General features: G+C 42.8%; 1 protein-coding gene across 1 annotated transcript in view; it reads right to left on the bottom strand.

Moving 5' to 3' along the window:
- Positions 1-9,610: 9,610 nt before the first annotated feature.
- Positions 9,611-25,085, bottom strand: part of OLFM4 (olfactomedin 4) — a 21,286-nt gene continuing 5,811 nt past the window's right edge. Inside the window, exons 4-6 of the mRNA XM_009882434.1 lie at positions 19,236-19,448; positions 18,261-18,414; positions 9,611-10,404 (exon numbers count right to left, since the gene is read on the bottom strand). Coding sequence (XP_009880736.1) covers positions 9,611-10,404; positions 18,261-18,414; positions 19,236-19,448 — 1,161 coding nt within the window. The remainder of the gene's footprint in view (positions 10,405-18,260; positions 18,415-19,235; positions 19,449-25,085) is intronic.

Below are 25,085 nucleotides of genomic sequence, written 5' to 3'. Positions count from 1 at the left end.
GTGCTCTTTGAAGCACCCTATTTCAGCAGTAAAACTGAGACCTTGTCAATACAGGCACTAGTACCTATAACATTTATCTTGTGTTTTGTTCCCAAAAGTAGAAGTTCTTTTACAATGGGGGCTAATACAGGATAGTTTTCACCCTGTTTCAGACTACTAATAATTCCCCTCCAAGACACATGAAGGAATGACTCCTGGAAACACTCCACAGGTGCTACCACTAAATCCTGTTCAGTGCATTGTTTGATTAACATCATTTTTCACTGTATGAAATAAACATGTGTGATGTATGGGTACAAAATAATTCTTGGCCAAAGGTACATTGTGAACATATTTTATAAGCTGTAAACACAATTTATTTTTTTTTTTTAAAGAAAATGTGCTAAAAGCTTACTTAATAAAGTATTTAGGTGCCAGGAAATTCTGCTCAAGTGCTATTTCTCCTGAAGACTCTGAGTCCGGGAACCTTATGGTCTGTCCTTGTTATTTGTTCATCCCAAAATCCTTTCAAAGCCAAGCTATTCAAAACCCTTCTTTCTCTTTTGGTAACATCCCTATATTTACAGCTTTCACTTTTATCCTGTTAGTATCACCTTCAGACTACCTTGGACACACTACTTGGGACATCCTGTCTAAAACCCCACTATAGGCTGGCAGTGGAAAAACTTCTAGCGCATGTTTGCCAGATATATTTCATATGGAACTGTTTCTCGAGTTGCAGAGAAGTATATCCATGACTTGCCTGTGAGTCACAGAAATCCCCGAGCTGGAAGCTGAAGGTATGCACTGAGAGAAGATCTATACTCCTAAATAATGGAGGATGAGGAACCATGCTGGACTGCTGATGGTGTTTCCTCACTCCCTGGCTCTGCTCTGAACCTCTCTTAACTAGATTTCTTCAAGACCTAGCTATAAAAGAACTGGGAATTCTCACCAGCGTGGACTAGTGTCAGTCTGGGCCACTTGGACTCAGATCTGTTTCCCTTACAGTACAGACAGTGACAGTTATTTTTCTGGGTGTTGCTAAGATGCATTTTTGTGATCTGCTTATGAATCCACATTTCCATTTCCAGGAGGTGAATAGATTCACTTAAAAAGCCATAGATTTATGAATCTAACTACATTAAAATGCTCTTAGGAAAGCTGCTTTGTGACAGAAAGAAGTTCCTTGCTCGTATTTCTCCACAGGGAAACATGAAGGGTTAACATCGGACAAAACTAAAAATCAACAGAAGACCATTCTTGACTCTCACTCCAGATTCTGGACATCACTCCAGAAGATCAGAATAAGAAAAATTATTGTCATCCTCCTTGAGTCTGATTGTGTGCCTGCAGACACACCTCTGAATCTCTCTGGGCCACTTCTCTTACTGCCAACACAAAGGGAAAAGCAGAAATTAGTCTGAGGTAGGGAAAAGAGAAAATACTTCCCATCTCCCACAGAGAACAGGCACACAGTTAAAGCCCCCAGGCCCTCAATAAGAAGACATCAAAGAATCACTTCCAAAACATAATCTGGTTCCCAAAGATTTGCACTATGAAATCCCTGCAGGAGCTGGCAATGCCAGAAGCAGTACCAATCCCCATCCCAGTCCCTGTCGTTCACAGCAGGGTATAGGGTGAAGCCACACAGACTGCGCCTCAAAGTTTCTGAGGGAGTCGGGTTGCTCGAAGGGAGAATACCCCAGTAGTCAGTCCAGAGATGAAAGCCCAGATGGACGCCCTTCATTTGACCTATAGAAACCTGACTGTCCTCCACCCTGCAAAGCTACACATTCCTTAAGGGGAGCGAAGCTATAAAAGGAATGCTTTGCAGATAAAGAGATCTTTCACAACTTCCAGCTGACTTTTTCTTCTTACGCATTTATAAAGGCATGGAATTCAGCGTGAATATGAGGAGTATTATTATATCATCCCCTTCTTCACATTGAGGTTTCCATGCTAAATTACTGTTAGTGAAAGACTCAGTGGCCCACAGATAAAAGACACCATATGAAGAGCTAACCATTATTATTCCCATTTAAAAAGCCAAACGAATCTATTCCCCCTTTAAAACACACCAAAAAAGGGAGAGGCAGAAAATGTTAAATCAAGGTGCATTTGATCACTCCAAACTTTCCTGAGTTCCAAAGACCCAGCATCTTTAACATTACGGTTTCTTAGGAGTATTTTTCATCACAATAAAACGATTCAGCAGAGAATGTTTCCATTCAAAATGTTTCAAATTGCTTTCCTGTCAAATATATAAAATGTCCTGCATTATGCATAAGAAAGATTTGTACTTCGGCTTTGCTAACATAAACAGTATTTCCAGCATAGGCAACTAATAGAACAGGTTAATGCTCTGGGGTCTGTTCATAATACAGATGGTAATGATTTGTGCAGCTTATGTATGTGCTTCCCACATAGACATCAAGAGTCTGAGTTGTTTTATGCCCATCTTTCAAGCACTGATCTTCCACCGAACAGGCAACGGCAGCAATCCTCCGTCACCTCAGTCATTCCAGAGTCTTCTTTGGCCCACCCTGATTACAGATCAAAAACTAATTAATTGAGTCGCACAGATGCATGTAAAATTAGCCAAGAACCCAGTAGGTAAAGAAAGCCACGACTCACTAGGTAGAGCCCCAATAGGCACTCCCACATCCAGCTGCAGAGTGCCCAGCACCGAGGAACGTGCCTGTCAATGTACCCACACCACGCTGCACAGAAGGGTTTGTCAGGTATTTGTAAACAAGCTGGGTCATTTCTGCGGCACAGTGCTTGCGCTCTGAAAGCAAGTTAGTCACATTAGCATAGTCTGCTAGCCAAGTGCTCATGTTTAGCATCACGCTAAAACAGCTATCCTGTTTTTCACTTTAAAGAAGCTGTCTATACTGCCAAATGAAAGATGGCAAAGAGATTTCTGTCCTTGGTCCAAGAGGCGGCTTTACGTCATCTCAGCTTACGGCCAGCACTTAAGTGTTACTGTAAAGGAGTTGCACCGCAGGGCACAGACGTATCCTTGGTTCCCCATGCAAGCCCGTGAGAGACCTGAGCTTCTAAGAGAAGGATGCAGAACAACCAACACACTCAGCCAGCCAGAAGGAAATGCCAAAAACTGAAATCTCCTAGTTAGTTGCCACTGCAACACTAGGAGTCAGAGCCAAACCCTGTACAAATCCATATAGCCCTCAGTTCTCATTACAGCACCAGCAAGGAATAATACAGGGATTGGGATGTGGGGTTTGGGTGCAAATTCTCCATTCCTCCTCTGAAAACTGTATTGCTATGCAGGCAGTTAATAATGACAGCCCAGTTCTTCTTTGCCTCTCTGATGAAGAAGAAATCCCAGTGCTGGCTCTTATATCTTAGTCAGCTTATATATATATATATCTCACACACACCATTCACGAACATTAGGCGCAGGAGGCAGACCGTGGGACTCTCCGTGTTCTGGAAACTTGCTTGGACATGGGTGTTAGCCTCCTTGTTTCATCTCTTCCTGGCTCCTTAGTGCTTTCCTTTCAAAATAGATGGGGCCCAAACCCATCAGCAATTGAAAAGATCATGCCAGTTCAAAGTGTTATACATGAGATTTACAGGTACCCAGTCCATTCTCCTCAATGATGATGAAAAGAGTTGTAGGTTAACTGAAAGGAGAGATCAACATAAATTTTACAAGGTTTAGAAAACATGACTTAGGAGGAAGGGGTGGGAATCTGGGCTATCTTTATCTAGGAAAGAGAAGATATTGTAGATATATGAAAAGCATTTTCCACTATGTAAATGGTTCTTATACAGATGAGAGTTAACTGCACTCTGAATCTGTTGCAGACAGACCAAGAAAACATTCCCAAACATCAGGCTAAGAAAGTCCAGTGGCACAATCATCACTGCATCCTTGTCCTGCTCCTATACACTTCTCTGAAGCCTCTGCTATTGGCCACTGTTATGCAGAGGACACTGAGACAGCTGTGCCTTTAGTCTCAGCAACATAGTCATGCTTATCTTCTTAAATCTGCGTAATTTGCAGCAGGGAATGTTTATGAAAAATTTCCTAGTTTTGAGGGTAGTTAAGTGCCCAAAGAGGCCACCTCAGGAGACTGAAATCTCCATCATTAGAGGTTTTAAGGAACAGATTATACAAACAGCTGTCAAGGGCAGCTCAGACATGTGTGATCCTGGTTCAAGCAGAGGGATGGACAAGGAGACCTACTTCAAGCAGAGGGGCGGACAAGGAGACTTCCTGGGATCTCTGTCTAGGGTTCTGACCCTCTTCTGCACAGCTCCAGCCAAAACCAGCACACTCAAATGTCTTCTTCCACTGACACCTTCGGCCTTCTGTGGATGTGCTAGCTGTATAGCAGTATTGTCCATCTCATTTCCTCTCCAGCATATTACGTGTCCCAAAGGCAGAAAGATGTATGTGGGATGTGGCTGTGTCCCACTAGTCCCTAGGAACCACACATAGCAGGCAGAGGATAAGAAGTTTGGGAGCTGCTGAGTTGGAGACTGGGCCACCACTTTCCAGCCTCATTGCTGAGGAACAGCAATAGTTTAAAGCCAGATTTGCCCTCACCCATGGCCCAAGGCCAAGTACAGCCCAACTGGCCTGGAGAATGTAGGCCAGCGGCAGGAGCCATTCCCTGAAGACTCAAAAGAACAGTTGTCCATGCAGCTTCCCTCACTTCATTTGCTTCCCTGTACGCAGCTAACAGCTTGCAAACTGGCAGCAACCCAGCAAGCAGAGGGGAAGACAGGATTCCTGCTAGACACACACATTCGCCCTCACACGTGCTCACTTTTACAAACCCTAATGTTGCAATTCCTTAATTCTCTTCTTTCCAAACCCAGCTCAGCTACAGAGTGAGCATTTTATCCTATTAGGACGAGAACTCCTAGTCCTGCAAAATCACAGGTTGCTTGGCAGTACAAAAAACATCATGGCTGCAGACTCTGTGTGTGGTGCACACTTGTGCCATTGGTCTCTGGCTTTCAGGGAGCAACTGTTGTGCTTACACACAAAACGCGAAGAAAGAAGGGAAAGAAATCAAATATTTACAGGAGGAGAAGTGATCCTACCCCACATGGTACAAATTTAGGGATGCATTGTAGCTACATTATGTGCACATAGCTACTGAAACAGTTTCCAACAGAATGTTTACACAGTTGTCTGGAAGCATATTGTTTGCCTACTTTTCGAAGTCAATTTATATGCAGCACACGTAGCAGCATGCATGAAAATTCAGACAAAAACACAGATGCATGCAACAATCCCTGGCCAGCTCTTGCTGCTCTTTATTGTTTGTTGCTCAGAAGTACCTAGGAGAGAGGAGGAAGTTAGCAGCCCACTGTGCTAGGCGCTGTACTACCCCAAACTAAAAGACAGGTATTTCCCTTGAGGAACGTACAATCTCCATTTAAGACAAGATACGACAAGTGAATGTAACAGAGAGTGAGGGAGTGACATAAGGGAATGAATAAGAGAGTTTGTATGTGCCAGCTTTATGCTCTCATGTGCCAACTAATAGAATACATGATGCAAATAAATACCAGTCTCCTACCGAAGGTAATGGGTTAGCTGTAGTCAGCTGGCAATTTATCAGGAGCTTTGCAGAGAAATTCATGAGAAATTTGGAGGAGCCCAGGCAAGCTGATAGATATGTTTGGAAGAGGGCATCCCAGAGAAAAGTGCCAGTGTGGGATAAAGGGAAGGATGTGTGACAAGGGAACAGGAAGGTGAAGGAGGTTGGTATAACTTCAGCAGCAAATCAGGGAGGCTCAGGTAACACAGTTGCTGGGAGGGAAGGAGGCGAAAGAAGACAAAAGAATAAAGAGCATATATCTAACTTGTTAAAGAGAGGGTGGGACCAAGAAGGACTGCAAAGGGCAAAAGAGAATGAATTTGTTGTTGCACTTTGAACACAACAGGGGGAACGAGGTCAGTGGGTTCCAGGAAAGTCTGGGTGAAAAGGATCAAAGCAAAACATGTCACTACAGGCAAAAGTCATGTCAAGAAATGGTGTAGAGTCAGCAAACCAGTAAGACACCATGCTGGGAAGCATGGGATTGAGGTCTTCTCCATGTCCAAGGAGGAAGGAGAGGAGGAAACACCCCCCCAAACAAAGCAGACGTAGCACAAGCTACAGGAGAGGGAGCAACAGGGACAGCGAGTGCAGCCTGCCCAAGGTTGCGTGCCATGGACAGCTCAAGAACACACTTTACTTTTAACAGCCAGCTGTACTGAACCACCTTCATCCAAGGCCTGAAAGGACGAGTCTAAGGGAAGAATTGAAAAGATATATTACACCCTCTTCTTGAAGTGCTCCTTTGCAGAAGGTCCCTCTCTCCCCGCTTGCAATCATTGCACAGATCAGAGCTGAGTCTCCTGCCTTAGGTGCCTCGAGTTAGGTGGTGTGAAAACCACTCATCAACGAAATTGCATCGAAGTCCCTGCACTGCAGTTCCCCGTGTCACCGCGCAGACAGATGTCCTCTCCTCCAGGCTCTGTGGCAGGTACTATTTATGTTCAATATTGTTTATATACCCCAAAACCTCCACGGGGAGATGCCAAATCAATAGGCCAAGAGCTGAAATATAGTCACTCCCTACCTTTTATTTTTCTGTTTTTAAAAGAACAACGGTCTTTCTACAACTCCACAAAGCCCCTTATAACACTAACAGAAGCACTGCAAGCTGCCAGGGCACCAGGAGCACTTATATGCCTCACTGCCCACCCTGTCCGCCCCCCCAGGGCTCCCCCCACCCTGCCCATGGCCCAGGACGCCACATCAGCCCCTCAGGGCCATCAGCCCCTGCCCCAGCGGGGCCGCAGCAGGGCCCGTCTCCAGCTCCCCACAGCCCTGCCCTGCCTGGCCATGGGTGCTGCTGAGCCAGGTTCACCCATGGGCCCGTGTCCCAGCTCAGCCTTGGCCTGTCCCCATCCCCACAGAGGTGTCCGATGCCCCGGGCTGGGGCTGCCATGGTGCCCCCAGGCTGTCCTGCTCCTGGCTGGGGCAGTGGGATGGGCCCTGTCTGCCAGGTCCTGTCCTGATAGACCCCAGGGGAGCCCCTGCTGCAACCTGGCATCAGCTGCTTGAGAAATATTAGCACGCAAGAAAAATCCAAAGACAAGCTCAGCCTTGCCAGGACCAAAACATCCAGCCCCAGCCCCTCCACATAAGATATTTTAAGGTTTTATAAGTGCACGGATGTTTCTGCTTTCCTTCTGGTAGTGAGCTACCGAGGTGTAACCCAATTGTGTTTTATCTTCTCTGCAGTGACATTGCGTGGTACCCTGATGAGATGGCCACTGCCACTCTCTTCCAACCTCTAAACCACTTCAGTGAGGTCCAGTTGGAACCTGGTGCCAGGTCACAGAGGGTCTGGGCCACACTGCAACCAAGCGTGGTGGGTAACCATGGCATCCCCACCACCACCGCCACCATGGAAGCCTCCAATCCAGGCTGACTGCTGTTTCTAAAGAGGGGAAAGCTAGACCACAAGGGCCTGCCCCCAGGAAGGACTTGAGAATCACAGTCAATTCACCACAGTTGGTCACATACATGCTAACATCAGCTCCTTCCCTAAACGGTGGTGATCCGAGGAGGCTCAAGGCCCATGCTGACAGCATTTCGTGATAATAAGTGGAGAGCTGCTCACCTTCCATGACACACACACAGATGTAGAGGGGAAAATATTTTTTGCAGTATTTTCTTCTTCCTTTCTCAGCCAAATCCTTACTTGGGCTGTTACGGATTATTCACACAGCAGCCCTGCCTGTGCTGACTGATCAGATTACCGCACCAATGCCTCTGTGGCTTTCAAATTCATTTCACAGGTTTCCAAGAAACAGATGCTGATACCTGATAAGTGGCAGCACCTGGCTTCAAAACAGGTCACCAGTTCATCAGCCTCTGATGTCTCGAGTAACATCTCAGCTTGGTGGAGAAATGTTACCCTAACCAGCTAACGGATTTCTGCGTGGGGAAATAAAGCTCCTCTTATGTACTTGTTGACATACTGATTCACACTTTTGCGTTGTTCCCAGTTGTGTTTAAGCACATGGAGCCCAAGTGAGCGCAATGATCGTGTTTAAAACATTTGGTGCCCTGGCTTCCTGTTGCATCCCAGAAGTTACCTGTTTGTCACAAGCAGCTTTACATGGCTCTATAGCACAGCTGAGATTCTTTGAAATAATGTTTTTATTAAAACAAAAGCAATCATTTGTATATGTATTGATTTTGATCATCAGAGGGCACAGACATGAGTGCATAGGTAACAGAAGAAAACGAACCACATGAACTGCTTTCTTCATCATTGTAGAGCTCTGAATTTCAGTATTTCAGCCTGCTTGCATGATGAAGGTAAGACACTGATACAGCGCACACACTGAAAAATGTTTACACAATACCCATTTTAAAAAAAAGCACTTATCCAACTAGTTAGGCCACACTTCAGTTTTCCACAAGACCTCTTACCTTGCTGTAAGACAGAATTACCCAGGGAAAAAATTGGACCCTAGTCTAACAGGGCTTTCAGGAATCTAATTACAGAATGGCAAAAATGCTGAATAGAGGCACATTAAATAACACGGCTGTCATTCTATGGCAATGTGTGATATATACCTAAAAGCCACCAGTGGCCAATAAAGTCAACAGGAGGATTTGCAACAGCTTACAAGAGCATAAAGGAAAGGAAAACAGTGTTTCTTGCACTGTACTGCCAGGCAAATGGAGCCATGGTGACCACAAAACACGGTTAGATTGCAATAAGACCATTCATAAAGCCGGGTCTAGGCACAAGGAATTGCTAAGGGCAGCAGAGTGGGACAGAAAGAGAGTTGGTGAAAGCCTTGCTGCCAGTTTTGCCCCCATAGTCACTCTGGGAAGCCAGCCCAGTGCTGTGGAAAGCTGGGAGAGGGCTGAGCCAAGGGGAGGCAGCTACAGGTGGGGACCCAGGGACAGCTGTCCCCCTGCCTCAGTGACAGCAAGGGCAGTGAGCTTTGTCTCTGCCCCAATGCCCTCTTTCTCCCCTACCTGTGATAGGGCTTCGGACAGCAAAGTGTATTTCTACCCTCTCCCCTGAAGCCTTGAGCCAGCTACTACTGCTTCTACCTAAAAAATGGGTTGCTTTCTTCCAACCAAGTCTATTTCCTATACTATTTTAATCCTTTGATTAGGTTTTCTGAGGCCTCAATTCACTCTGATGAAGATCAGTGGAAATTCATTCTCAGTTTCTGGGTGCGTTGCCGGTGTTACACTGACAAATGCACATCAGTGGGTAATTAGCTTCTCAGTCAGTAGATAGGCTGTGCCCATCAATTTCTGTGAATAAAATGTACTAAATCTATGCAGTAAATCTACCCTTAGAGGCAGGACAATTCTAAAGCACTGAGCACCAATAAACAACAATCAAAACCTAAAGAACCCAGTACTGCCAGACACTGCTGCCAGCAATATTACTGACCAGAGTGGGCAATTCTTTTAAAGAGCAGAAGTAATTTATATAGCACCCCCAGACACAGTATATCAGACCAGATGAACCCTAAACTGGCAACAGCATTGTCTAATTGGATTTCCCATTTTAGTTGCTGCCGGTTTTATCGCATGCTTATGTCACTGAGATACTAAGGCTGAAAGGTCACATCATATCTTAGAAGGTAACCATCATTGTAAACATACAGTTTCTGGTCTGTGGGGTTATAATCAATGCTCTGGATTGTATCTAACTTTTTATCCATAATGACACTTATTCTCCCTTCCTGGCCAGTACTCGTGTCATACATGTAGAAGATTTCCTCTTTCCTAGTGTTCATTGGCCTTGTGGCATACAGAACACCACATAACATGAAAGCGTTGGAAACAGATGGCTTGTACTGTCTCGTCTGCCAAGTATTTAGCACATCAAGTGTGGTCTCATTGAGTTTGCTAATCACAATGTTGCCCATGCTATTTTCCGTTGAATATATTACCCATAACCCACTTTCATCCACAGCAAAATCTATGTCTTGCCATGATACACCTGCATAAGAGAAACGATTACCAGTAACAGCATTTGGAAGCTCCTTTCTCAAAACCATGGTGTTTGTTTTTAAATTATGCTTCACCATATGTCTTGAACTATAAGCATGGTAGTACAAAAAATTATTATAAAGGGCAGCACCACTTCCTTCCCCATATGTTATTCTGCTTTCATACATGGGTTTAAACAGCAGCAAATTATCAAAGGAACTATAAATTCTGTAGTATTCCAAGTATCTCCCGTCTGTGTTCAATGGTGCAACCCAATAGACTTCCTTCTCTGGGTCAGAGGGAGAATAATCTCTACCCCAGGAACCATATTTGTAGGAAAATCCTCTCCAGTTCAGCTTTACAATATAGGGCTGGCTAACATTCAGCAGTCCACGGTGAATGCAGCTACCTGCAATTAAAGAGGAAAAAAAAAAAAGCAGGTTTTCCAAATGTCATCATTAGGAGAGAGGTTTTGCATACTGTAGCCTCTAGAGCGTGCTTACTAGAGATTAGCTGTGTGGCAAAAACAGGCATAAATGCATAACTTCATGTGTAAAAGGCTTGTTTTTGGCTGGGGGAGAGGGGGGCGGGTGCAGGGTAGAAAAGGTAGGGACATCCATCCTCAGTCAGGATTAATTCGCAAAAAATAAGTGCTCACTACGCTGTTGCAGACAAGGGACAGATTTCTGTTTCTACCCATTTGATGCATGCCAGCCTGATGCACTAGGAAATCCCTTGGAAAATACAATTTCAGAAGCATTTTAGGTTATTTTCTACCTCAGTGGAACGGAGAGCATGGGAGATGGGAAAAAAAAAAGAGAGAGGAGCATCTGATTTCTGTGTATTTCACCAAGGAGGGGAAGGAAGGAGCAGCAGCAGCAATAATTCCAGAGTCACATTTCAGATTAGCATTCTGCTGTCAGAATCACAGCTTTACAACAGCGCATCTGAGCCACATGATGCCTTCCACCTCAGGCCCTCAAAGAAATCTGCAGACAGTAACAATCACAGCCCAGGAAATGTAGACAGATATTACTCCAAGTTTTCGTGTGAGGCAACTCTAAAGAGAATATGACTTCAAGCTGAACCAGAACAGCTCCGTTTTCCACATATCAACTATGAAGCCATTTTCAGGATCATGGAAAAATGAATTCAGATACAAGAAATACTATCCTTTTACTCATGGTGAATGGCAGTGACATTCCTGTTTCCTGATAAATTCTCAATATTGTAAGAAGTCACTGGTGGAAAAAATCCTCCACTCAGAAATCTCCGTGTGCCTCTCATGAGTCCAAAGCTGCCACTGGCAAAAGCCAGTATGCTTTTTCCAAGTGTTAACATTAGCTTTTTGTATTACTGCCACAAAAAGTGTCCCAGAATTTTCATTGTAAGGTTATGTTCACCTGAGGTAATGGAGATAGAGATGGCAAGTGACTGGCACCAGCTCACAAGCTCAGCGATACTCCAATGTTTCCCTTTTCAGTGGGGTGCTTGAGCCACTAGACAGCCTTCCTTATTAAAGATGGAGTATAATATGAATAGACCGAAGTCTCACATATCAGTTAATGGGTAAATTAATGACCACAACTGTTTGATGTTAATAATACCTCCCTCGGCACCGGAACACCATGCACCACCAACTATGGCATCAATGATGAAAGTCAAACTTATCTTTTGAGGTCTTAATATTTTGCATGGGTACCATGTCACAAATGCTTACAGACTGTATGAAAAGAAATGGCTGTTCATAAGCTCAGTCATATGAAGGGATGTCTAGCACATAAATAACCTATGTCTTAGTGCAAAGAAGACAGAGAAATAACAGAGAGAGTATTTACCTTTTGCCCTCAAAGCTGGCCATTCCTAAGCAAGGCCAGACAATACTTACAGAGCTCAGTTGAAAACTCCTAAAGCCACTGACAGAAAAAGCCCAGGAGGTATCTTGTCCTCAAAGACAAGATACAGGCTGCCCAGAGAGGTTGTGGAGTCTCCCACACTGGAGACATTCAAAACCCGCCTGGATGCCATCCTGTGCAACCGGCTGTAGGTGACCCTGCTACGGCAGAGCAGCAGAGATGATCTCCAGAGGACCCTTCCAACCCCTACCATTCCGTGATTCTGTGACATCCTAGTCTATCCCACAGATAGAGGGAAATGCAGAGACAGACCAATCTGTAGTACTCTACTTGGAAAAAAACTGGGAAACAAGATATTTGGTGAAAAACGGGCTGTTGCAAAAGCAGAGAAATCTTTTTCTGATCTGCTTCACCCAGGGGGAAGGTGTTCTGCCTCTGCGACAAGGAAACATGTGTCCTGAATGTTAGAAATGTCCAAGCAAGAGGGCAACGTTTGTGCCAATGTGTAAAGTTGATTTGGGCACTGAAAGTCTCCTGGTCTCCTCCTTTCTCAAAATGTAGTATTTCTCTCATTCCACTACAGAACACCTTCACCCCTCACAGTTTTGTTCTGTCTTGCGCTAGTGACTGGAGGGACATGGTTCACCTGCAGCCTCCTCTCAACATCTATGAGGAAGGTGGGGAGAAACTTTATGTTAAATATAAATCACTATGCTGAGCTAAATCCCTGTGTCCCCAGGCCATGTGGGCAACTTTCTAGGGGTCAGTATTGCCCATGGGAGCAGCTCTGCACCACTGAGTGCCCAGCTTATGGTAGAGAGGATGACATGAGTTGGGAACAATCCGACTCCTCCTCCAGTCCCTTTCAAGTCCTGGGATTCTTGTGACTGAAACGTGGGATGACCCTGGTTGAACACTGCTTCCCTCCATGCCACCAAGAATCACAGCCAATCAGCATTCCTAGCTCGGAGCAGATAAGCATTTAAGCGTGCACTTAAGTGCTTTACAAAGGATGAGGCCCTGGAGCAGAAACCTCATTTCCAAATATAGCACACAAGGAAGGCACTGCTGTATGGCTGGCCAGGCTGCATCTCTGGAAATGGCACATAGCATGGCTACTAACATGGCCTCAGCACTTGGCACAGATGCCAACGTTTGGAGGTGCTTGTACCTCAGCTCATGCAAAGGAAGAAAGCTCAGGCAGACAGTGCAAAATGGCTCACAGTCTGCCAACTCCATAAATCAATTTGAACTGTTTTTTTTCTTATATCTCTATTATGTATTGTTACTTCAGGCATGAGGGCTTCTTTCAAGATGGTGACATATTGAATATATTACTGTGCCTAAATCACAATAAACTTAACTCAGAATTAAATGGCTATTAAATGCTCTAAAACTCTTGATTTGTTTAGAAAAATATGGCACCGAAGCTTGCAGGTAGTGAAGCACTGCTAAGCTCATCTATATGCGACCTCAAATAATTTTTCATGTCATTAAGCAGAACACAATTTCAGATTTATTTTAATAATTCATACATTGTTTCATAAATAAAAAACAAACGTGTGTTCAGCAGAGAGACCTTTTTTTACAAAAGAAATAATAAATTATTATTTCTTCCCTTAAAGAGATCTCTCTGCTGAACACTTGTTTGGTTTTTATTTATGAAACAATGAATTATTAAAATAAAGTTAGAAGCGTGTTCTGTTTTAATGACATCAAAAATTGTCTGAGGTTTCTATAGAGTATGTGCTTGATTTTGATTTCCTTGAAAACTCTCCCAGAATTATTATTTTTTTTTTACCAAAAAACTCTGTGGTAGTCAGGGGGTGATCTGTCTTCTGCACAGGTTCAGAAGAATTCATTGTTGTTTATTTAATCTAAACTTGCCTCCCTGTCTGGATCTTGTGGGGAAAAAAATGCACAAAGGAAACAAAGTGTCATGTAATTTTGTAAATATTAGAAGGTACTTGAAATAAATCCATATGCATTACTCAGACTTTCAAGTTTTTAACTCCTTTCTTCACTGTTTTGGGCCACTGATAAATGTTGTCCTGGTATTTTTGCCTTCCTTCTTTTCATGCTTATGTAGTAAATAGGTGAGAGGAGAACTAACATAGGTACGTACACACGTACTTCTTCTCCCTACATAAAGAACCAGTATCTCAGCTCCGTTGTTTACTAATCCTTCTGATTCATAAGAGAAGAAGCTGACATTTAGTTGTCAGGACTGGAGGAAACCCGACTTGCTTGGCTGATGGGCTGCAGAACTGACCCTGAGATGCATCCCTCTGGGTCTTGCTTCACCCACTTCGCTCTGAAGTACTCTTAGAGCATATAAGCTTCTCACTCCAACAATACAAGTGCCAAAAATACTCTAGCAGCCTTCCCCCACCAAGCAGCTGCATCTGATTGCAGAAGAGAAGGGACCATACAAGCTGGGACCCACATTTAAAGGAACTCCCATGATGGGCACAGAGACCAGGAGCAGGCTGGTGCTACATTCTCACTCTGGTGCTCCCAAGCACTGGATGTGCATCCTCCTCTCCCATCAGAAGAACAGCTGCATCCAGATGTGTGAGTTGTTACCAGCTTTATTATGCCTTGAGACACAGGAGAAAGAGTTGCTCAGGGAACGGTTCATCTTTGCTCCTAGTGTCTCACTGACATAGGAAAACCCATACAGACACCTCAGTCTTCACCAGAATTACGGGGCACAGACACAGGGTGACAGCGCATCAGTGAAGACTTATGTTGTCAGCATCTAACAGGGGATGAGGTGGAGGGCTGGAGTTCATCTGGTCTACATTCAGGCAACTAAAAATTGAGATGCCTCAGCTAAGGTCCCTCCATTGCCAATGGAGAAATGCGTCGCTCCAGGGGCACTTTGGGAAGTCTTGGAGAGGAGACACTGGCCAGCTCTTTTCAGGTGCCTGTAGGCATGTCTCTTTGTGTATGGACATATTCATTTCAAAACACAACCCAAATCACTCAAAAAACACAGACATCTTGGGTACATAAGAGGTAAAATATAAGGTAAAAGTGAAATCACTATAAGACTCCAATAAGATTGTCTGAGTTTCAGCATTAGGCTACACCAGGTCTTCCTCCTGCTGAGACCTATTCACCAGTAACTTGAAATCCTTAATTTCTAAGTATATAAAAGCCAGAAAAATCAGCTTTGCTCTTTTTTTCCTTTCCTTCTTTTTTTGCCTTTGAGAGATTCATCTGACTCACTTCTCCCTGCTGCCTCTCAGATCATTTCAGTGAGACATGACAAAGAATCTGCTGCAGAGTCCTCAAAGAACCATCCTGGGGTCTTTTCTTTCTATACCTTCCCTGATGCAGCCAGATGAGATCAGTGCAAAAGAAAAACAAATGGATAAATATTTCTTCCCACTGGAGTGGTGAAGAGAAAGCTGCTGCAGGAACTGATGCAGATAGGAAAGTAAGTCATGATGATGAGGGTGATTAACCATATATTTACTGAACCCCATCTTAGACACTCAGACATCCACCTCTCCAGTGAGAGAAGGCTGCAAATTGAGACCAGTGATTTCTTTCTGCTATTTCTTTTGAGAATGGGCCTGCTCACTCTGAGAAATACAGCAGCAAAAGCCTTGGGGGACAGAGTCAGAGGGGCTGTGTACTACAGCACTGAGAAGCGAGAAGCTTTAATTAAACTTGCCTTTAGACTCATGGTCTTAGACAGCTTGGGGATTAGCCAAGCTCTCTCTAGTTCATGTTGCCTACCCAAAATATGCAGGACAGAGGATGAAGGGGGAAAGAAAACGCAATCTGAAAACAGGACAAAGAGTCAGTTTAATACAAACATTATAAATATAATATGAACTAAAAGCAGGGCAAGGCCAAATGGCTTGGCAGGAATTCAAGGCATTCAAGCTTGCAGAGAAAACGTATGGAAATTGTGTTCAAATGCGTAAATGAGTGCTAGAGAGCTTCAGAGGCCTAGGTGTGAGCATCCATGCAAAGCCTCCAAAACAACCATCTAGAAAATGCAGCTCTCTCACATACTTACTCCATCTCCCCAGGCAATAACATCTTACTACTACTGCTTGTTTTCAGATACAGTCTGTAGGACGTGTAATTGCTCTACAAAGTTCTCTGCCCAGAGAATATTTGCTCTCTGCCAGGCACACAAAGTCAAGATACATCAGTCCTGCATGGATTAGCAGAGATCTGAGCCTACACAACACCTGTGTTATCTGTATAGCTGGCACCTCCCAACAGGTAGGAAATTTGCCAGCCCTCCGCAGTTGCTCAGCTAACAGCCCTTTGTGCCAGCCTCAGAGACCAGCCTCACCCTAAAGGTGGCCATGACAATAAGCCCACACACATCCTTCAACCCCTCCAGAGATCCTATTCCTGTGGGCAGGATATAAACTCACAGACAACACCAGAGGGTGTCCTCAGCTGGTGTCAGTGGTGGTAATTCTCTGGAAGCCAGTGGAGCTATCATTAGTGGAGCATATCACCTGGGGTTTTAGCCTTCTAGGTTATTTTCTGCTCTGTGGTTCCCACACAATGCTGTGACATGCAAAGGTGCCTGAGCTAGCTGGCACACCAGTCAGGAATAAGGCAACGCTCAAGCAATACCAGCTTGGTCCCAGATAAATCCTATCCACCTCCCCATCGTGCCCTAAGAAGCAATGCTAGATAATTCTATTAGGGTCACAATCCTATGCAGTCACATTTACCCATCCCAGAACCATCATCCTGCTCTGGGCATGACTTGCCTATCCCCGCATGGAGCTGCACTGTGAAGCACAGACCTCCCTTTCCCACTCCGAAGGCTCCTACATCCCACAGATGCTCACACCAACCACCCAGCCATAAAAGCAGCGCCTTCCTCCATCACTCATGGAAGGACACAGTATTCTTGTTTCACTACTTTCTTACTGAAACAAAGGCTTGCTGTAGGCTTGAAGAGAAAGAGGCTGTTTCTTTCCACACACCGTCACCCTCAATAAATCAATGAGATGCCCTTCAAATACTTTTAAAACATTGCTTGCTTTTTTTTTTTTTCATTGAAACATTTTAAGCCCTTCCTCAAGGAGCAGAGAAGGGCCTTGAGATTTTGCAGTGTAGGTTTTTGTCTCAGCTTTCTCTCCTGCCTGATCCCCCAGACAAGGTGTTACTCGTGCATGCTGTCAAAGAAGTGCAGCAGCTGCCTGCACTGCCATGAAGCCCTAAGGAGATCGCAATAAGAAAGGCTGCTGACCCTAAGGGAGGTTTGTATTTCTGCCTCTCACCTTTCCAACAAGATGTTTGAAACAGCTGACCCCAAGGTGATGAGAGGTAACTGCTGGTAGGTGCAAATCTGTGCTCCTTGCAAGCAGGACACCACTCCTCCTTTTTTATGGGCTCCTCTAGCTGATTGCTAACCAGCTTATGTGAAAAAGTAGGATCCTTCCCCAGGGTATTGTATACAACAGAGCACTTTCTTACAATACTCTGTCAAAAGGAACCCCCTGTGTATAAAACACTACGGCACCAACACAGTTTGATAAATCCTCCTTTCTGTGAGCAAGTAGGATGCTTGACCTGGCATACCTAAACTGCTGTTTCCTAAACAGTTTGCTCCAGTGTATCATATCTGACTCTCAAAATTTCTCAGGCTACGATTCAATTGCAACGTGATTTTTCAAACTGAACGCACCGTCAAGACTAAAATTATTATAGTTGTAAACTAATTACCACATGCCCTGTGACTGTTGCTACTTTTATATGAACTGCACTCTGGGAACCACTGATCTAAGCCCCAGAACATAACCTTTCCTTGTAAAGAAAGTGGTAAAATCCTAGTTCCATTGAAACCAGTAATAAAGCTCCCACTTATTTCCCGAAGACCAGAATTTCCCCCCAAGGCTCTTGACCTTCTGATTTACAAGAATCTTTTGCATGTGAAGCAAAAGTAATCTTCATGCAAATCTACCTTCCAGAGCTTGCATACCTCAGCTTTAGTACATCAACTGTTGCTCATACATTTCCCAAGCAGCATTAGAGAAAAATTGCCATGACACAGGTCACTTTCACAGGAACTATTAAAAATCAAAGCTGGTCAGAGAAAAAGTATAGTTTCCCATAGAAAAAAAGGTAATTGTTTTGAAAAAGAGAAGGGGGGTAGAGATTCACTTTTCACACTGCAGCTGAGAGGAAGATTACAACTTTTTCCAGTTGAAAGCAGCTACTGTGTCTGGAAGAGTTTGTTTCCTGCCCTCATTTTCCTTTTGAACCCATTGATGAAACGTTAGGAGCTGTCTTCTCAATTTTTCAAGAGCTAAGTAGTATTACTACAATTGTATTTAATATTAAAAAATAAATCTTTGCATTTACTGTTCTACCCATGTATTATGTTGTTTCCTATCTGATATACAATTGAAATGCTTACCTGGTGGGAAATAAGGGGGTACTGTAGTTTTGTTTGCGTTCTCTTCACCCTCTTTCAATCGATTCTGCAGAGACACAATTTGTCGACGAATTGCAAGGACATTGTTTTTGTCCAGTGATTCTAGTTCGTTTACCAGTATAGTCAGGTTTGTGATCTAGGGACAAAAAGAAGAGAGCAAGTTTAAATTTCTGTCAACTTTATTTTACAGATATGCACACAGAGGTATGTGACCACAAGGAAATGCTTTGACACTCAGTTGTACACCATAAAGCAAAAACATAGTGTTGTTTTGTACACAGTATAAAAATATCCAGTAAGTCTTAGGCAAGTACTAGCTATTATATATAAAAACTTCTTATTCCAGCCTTCCAAAAGTATCTGGAAATTTTATTTGCAAAGATAAATAATGTTCTCAATCCCCTAGTTGATGATGTAGAGGACAATGGAGAAAATGATATTTCACTTTTCATCTGAAGTAATTATTCTCTCTAGGTGAGTGATTAATTACAATTTTGAAAATGTGATTTATAGTCTGCTGGGAAGGTGATAGTCTTTCCCACTTCTTGATTTCATATTGATTGGGCCACTGCCCTAGCAACCAGCAGCTAATTTTATAATTATCTAAGTTAAAGCACGGAGGCTTTCAAGCATGGGGGTCTAAAAATTAATATTTATTATAATAATTTAATCAGTTCATGTGCTTAATACTATGCAAAACTGTTAACTTTCAGGCAGAGAGTTAGCAAAAATAAAGAGGTCCCCATTTGTTTTGGGGTTTCTTTGCTCTTCTATGCTTTATATCAAGGAAAAAGGTGTTAATATATTTAAGGTCAAGCTTTCTTTTAATTTATGCTGATGAAATGCTAAACTGGCTGCAGTAGAGACAGGCTACATTTCATCAACCTAAACACTAAAGAGATAGTAGACTATCTGTATATTTGAACCCTCTGTCGCTTATTAAGACTCCAGCAATACCTCCAAATATATTTGCTCAACGATGACATTGCTCCCAACAAGGCTGGATTTCAGCTGAGTGACCAGTCTCTCTAGGTCACTGATTTCCACTTTCAGTAACTGGAAGTCCAGTTCTGTGTAAGATACACTGCTCTTCTCCATATGCTCCACTTTGATGGTTAGATTAAGGATTTGCTGCTGATACAGTTCAATCATTTTTGAGTACTCTCTAACCTTAAAGAAAAAAAAAAAAAAAGGCACAAATTCAAGTCCAGGTTAGCAAATAAAACAAGCCTGTTTGATATCTTTATTATATGTCTGAGTACCCCATGCATAACTTCCATATACTTGACATATATATTCTTCACACAAAACACACAAATAAAATTCTCATCACATACACAAAAAATGTGAAATTTAACCCTCATTTATTGTTGGCAGTTCCACAAAGTCCCCTCAGTTTTTTAGGAATGCCTGGGGATAACTGAAGGCAGAATTTTACTCGCAGTCTTCCATTTTTTTAATTCTTTGCCAATATTGTCTTTGTGAGCTAATTTTATCCTCAGTATGCCAAGAACTTACAGTGGTGAAAATTTTATTAGGAAATCTGCAGTGTATTATCTCACAAAAGCAACCCAAGGAGGATGAAAATGCAATAAAGGATTCCCAAGTTTTTCAACTTCATTTCCTATTAACTCTGAATCCAAATAGGATTTCACCCTGCCTACATTTGAATTGTGCCAAAAGTTGGCAGAACTGGTTTGAGGTTTGTCTTTGGACAGGTAGGGGATGTTTAAACACAGTGTTAAAAATCAAATCTGGTTTAAATGAAAGTTTAAAATTTATTGCAGGCTTTAGCTAAAGTAATTTACATAGCAGCCTTTTCAGCCTTTGAACCATTAAACAGTTGTCCGCATAAATATATTTTCACACATGTATCTGCTGAGGTAAAGGTCACAGCACAAGCATTGTGATGCAGAATACTAAGAATATTATATGGATTCAGAACATTCCTTGGAAAACATTAGTTCCTTGAAATTTAACACTTTGGGAAACATACATAATTTCTCTCCTATACGCTTCATAAAATTCATGTCTGTTTTCCCTTAAATCAATATAACTGTATCACAAAAGGTAAGAAGTAGGAATAAATATAATTATTTTGTTACAGCAGTAACTCCATATTTATACTCTCAGATGGTGTTTGTAGTATAAGCACCTCTCTCTACAGCACTATGATTTCCAGAACTATCACATCTTTGACTGAAAGATTTTTAGCCTGCATCATCTCAACCGTTCTTGCATTATCTTAACATAAAATGAAAGTCAGTATTTTTCCCCATCGGTGCTGGAATGGCCTCTAAAATCCTGTCATTGTGTGAAGACCACGGACTCCCTGTTCTCCTCTTCAGGCAGCAGCCCCTGGGATTGGGACCCTAATAAACATACTTATCAAAGAACTCCTTTCAATTTTGACTGAATCTCTTGTGTACCAAAAAGGAGGTATAGGAGCTCGCAGCATGGAAATTGATGAAGGGCAGAAAGGACCCTTTCACAGCATAAGATGATGTCGTTTAAGAAGGAGAACCATAACTGAGAAGACCCTCTTATCAAAACTATAATTTTGAATAGTGGCACAACTACACTATAAATCTGAACAAACCCCTCTGCCTGCACATAACATACACCAAAAACAGCCTGCTCAATCCGGCGCACTTAAATCCAGGTTTGAAACAGATCTTCTGTTCTAAATGTGTGCAGCCAGACTCTGAGCTGCTCTGATATAAACTGGCGCGTCCCCATAAGCTGCAGCAGAAGCACCTTGACTCATAACACTGGATGCTCTAGATCTTCCAGGTCAAGCCAGGGTAACATCAAGCTTAGGAATAACTAGGCTATTAACTACAATTAAGAATAAAAAAATAATAGCATAGAAAGATTTAGACGTAACTCTTTGTATCTGGCTGACTTATTTACTTCATCACCTATTTGCCCTTACAAATTCAGCACTGAGCAGAGGCATTTGCAAAAAAAAAAAAAAAAAAAAAACAGCTAGGATCCCTTGTCCTATCTGACACTATCATCTGTTCAGGAGAGAACAGAAGAAAGAAATGGACAATATTCTTGGAAAAGCCAGATATAGTTGGACCTCGCACTTTCACTGATCACCAAAATCAGTTTGGAGTTGAAAGATATCCTCAAAAAAGTCTTCTGAAAAAAATCTTCAAAGGTCAGTGTTTAAACTGCATGCCTAGAGTTTGCACAACAAAAAAGCAGGCATATATGATTACAGCCTGAGAAATACAAAGCAAGCCCCTGTCTGAACAAAACTGCACTACCGTGTAAAACTGTACATCATAGAGGTATTTGGAAATCTATCTAGGTATTAATAACCTTTCTCATGGTAATACTAATACTAACATTAATACTACTACTAATAATAATGCTGCAGTATAGACCAAATCTATAAACGACTGAAATGAACAGACTGCTGGAATTAGTGATGGCTACTCATTAGTGAGAAACCTGTGAATGTGGAGTTTTCTCCAGGGTCCTGAGAGCCTGGTCAAAATGCTGAGGGCTGGAACAAGGCATACATAGTTATTTCAACCCTCACTGCAGAGTGCTGCAGGGCACAGACCTGAAGATCTCTTCCCACATCAGAGGGTTTTCACTCAGTTGACCATCTAGGTCATTTAAGGACATGCCAACACCATCCAGTGGAATATAGCTGAGAGATATCCATACAAGTTGAGCCTGAACTAGCCCCAGCAGTCTGCAGTGCTCTATACAGCCACACCAGTATCGCAATGAACTCAAGCTAATAGCTCCCCTGGCAAATTATTGGACAAATATAATTTTCTCAGCAGCGCTGCTCTAACAGGTCTATACCGCTTTTGCAGACAAATCCAGCACATATGTCAAGCACTGCAATGCCCTGTGTGGACATTCCCACCTGCTCAGATCCGGCTCAGGAGTTTCTGTAGTTCAGAAATATCGGTTGAAAAAGGAACATGATGTTGCTCTGTTGCTTGGCAAATAGATTTAAGCAGCTCGTAATCCCTGGGTCTTCTACTGTAGCTACCTGCTAGGGACTGACTGTTGTCTTTTGACAAACTGGCACAGAAATTCTGTGCATATCCCATATTTAGGCATACAGAACAATAACTGGTAATGATTGCTGCCACGTTTATCATAAAAGCCTGAAGTAGGGTATGATGAGTGCATAGGGCCTGTATTAGCTCTTTATAGGAAGAGAATGGAGCCATGTGAGGTATATGTAGGAAAAAAAAATTCCTCAGTTTCAGTTTTTCCTCCTTTCCAAGCATTGTCAGCCTCATGGAACGAAAAGGGCAGGAAAAATCTGCAACGTTTATTTACTGTGTCATTTACCTGCAATTGGTATTTATCAACACAGGTTTTGCAGCATGCAAACAGACACTTCTCCAGCACGCATTTGGAGAGTACAGAAGGGGGAACAAAGGTGCAAGATGATGATGTAAAAGAAAAAAAGTGGGAAGACTGAAGGAAGATGAAGAAGAAGAAACAAAACCAGCCACTCTATAAAGTCACTCAGCCCAGGACACTGGCTTCGGGCAGGCCTGACCTCTACAGACCCATAAGAAGCATGGTTGGCAAGCAGTCTACAAGCTGACACTGAGAAGAATTCTGCTGCAAGTTAACCTATTTTGAAAACAGCTGTTCCTAGTGGAGGGCAGGCATGTTTTTTTCTCCGGTTTTTGTTACGTGAGGATGTTGTGTGAGCCAAGTTCTGAAAGGCACTTTTTCTCCTTGGGATGAAGTGCTGATCCTTCCCTGTTACGGAGGTGTCCTCTCTCCTTTCCTATAGAGAGCAGCAGCCAATTCCAGCTTTGCTTTGAAAGGTTAATTTTCTTCTGTAATCATAATTATGCTGGCAAAGGTTGATGTGACAGAGGAAAAATTAGTCTGGTATTTTCAGCCTACGGTTTGTACTCATTTGGCACATGAGAGCATCTCTTTATCTGTGAGCTTCCTTGCCTGCTGATTCTATAAAAGGACCCCCTTGCTTTTTGAATTAGCCTACAATCAGGCAAAAGGTTAACGATTCAATCAGGTTGTTTATCTGGGACTTCTAGCACATGGAAAGCATCCTTAAGAGGGTCCAATCCTGCAGCTCTTACCCAGGAAAAACTCCCATGAGCTTCAAAGGGCGCTTTAGGAGAGTGAAAAAAGCATGGGTTCTCAGAGTCAAAAAAGCAAGCACTCAGTAGAAATTCCCACCCCTGTGGTGAGACTAGGTTATGTTTGAGCATAATTCCCTAGGATTTTGCTCAGGATCATTTCTAGTAATGATCAATAATGAGAACTGGGATTTCCTCCATTTCATTATTTTCTTCTTTCTATGAGTATTATCAAGACTAAATTACTGTACAGGGTTGTATAAGGAGGTTTTTTCCATGAGTGGAAAGGTGAAGAATTTTTATGCATGGATACTCATGCATCACAAGATCTGAGATTACTTAAGTTCAGATATCAATAGGGCAATGCTTGACAGCTTTCTTCTTCTTACAGAAGAACGATATTATAACTGAAAAATCTTACACACAGGGTTACACCAAAATGCATTTCTGACCCAAAGTGTCTCTTTGCCTGGATCACACCAAAGTATATGTCACACTTTATCTAACTAGATGCATTGTAACACTGCTTGGCTGATTGGTCTTGAAATTCAGTGAAGCCTGAGTTAGCTAAAGAATTTTCACTGTCTGCAGCAAGAACTGAAAGCCAAGGTCAGCGTCTACACTGTGTGACACTGCTGGGCACCTAAGGATGACAGCACAGGTTCCATCCTAATTTTAGATATCTATAGTAACCTGTGTCTTCATATGAGCAAGATGCCTGAATTCAGTGGAGAGCTGGGGCTGTCCACAGAGAGAGGTCAAGCAACACTTGAGATGCTCTGCAGATCTGTATGGAACTAGCAGATATGTCACACATCCTAAAGGCAAAATGCACTATTCCAAGGAAAGTACTGGTAAGAGACTGGTTACACCAGGGCAAGTGACTCAGAAAGGAGGTACGCAAACACCTGGAAGAATCACTGCAACTTTCTGGCCGGGAATCATGCCCCTGATCCTGTCCCAGTGCAATTAGCTTAAAATGCTGGCACTGACCACAGTGGGAACAGTATGGGGACCTGAAATCTCAGTGATTTTTATGGGTCATTAACTCTGAGTTACACCTCCATCCTGCAAGGTAACTCTTGTGCTTGGAGGCAGTGGGACTTCTGTCAGCTTGCCCTTCATATCCCTGCTGACAGCTGAATGTGTTTCATTGTTAGCTCCAGTTCTTTCAAAACAAATGATTTGAACTGAAAGATCTTACCACAGGATCCTCCGCCTGTTGTTCTGTTTTTTATGCACAACTTCTTATCTGTTCTTGATTATACCAGAGGAGGGTTATGAATATTTATGGTTAGAATTTATAATTTAATGCTCTGCCTTTTCTGCTGATTAATTCAAGGACACTTCATTTCTTAAGATGCTTGGTTCCTGAAGAAAACACTTTCTGCTGGACACCTAATCTGAATCCTGAATATTTATCCACAATCAAAAGTCAAAGGCAGATTTCTGTCTTCACAGGCAGCTTCACCCAGTGCACTGCAGCATGTGTGGGTTTGCTCGAGTTCCTCAAAAAATGGATCTGAATTCATGCAACAAGCAGCCAAAGTAGTGTAAGGTGCGTTTGACTTCAACAACAATGCATAATTCAGCAGTCTCACTGCCACAGCTTCAGATGTTGACAAGGAAGATATCTGATTTTTTAATACTTTTTTTAATCTCTGAGAGAAGAAGCGAAGGGACAAATATTCACCTACTTCTTCACTCT

This window comes from Charadrius vociferus, unplaced genomic scaffold, assembly GCF_000708025.1.
Source record: "Charadrius vociferus isolate BGI_N301 unplaced genomic scaffold, ASM70802v2 scaffold253, whole genome shotgun sequence".
NCBI classification, from domain to species: domain Eukaryota; kingdom Metazoa; phylum Chordata; class Aves; order Charadriiformes; family Charadriidae; genus Charadrius; species Charadrius vociferus.
Note: the sequence above shows the minus strand (reverse complement) of the source record. Positions and strands in the feature narration are given on the sequence as shown.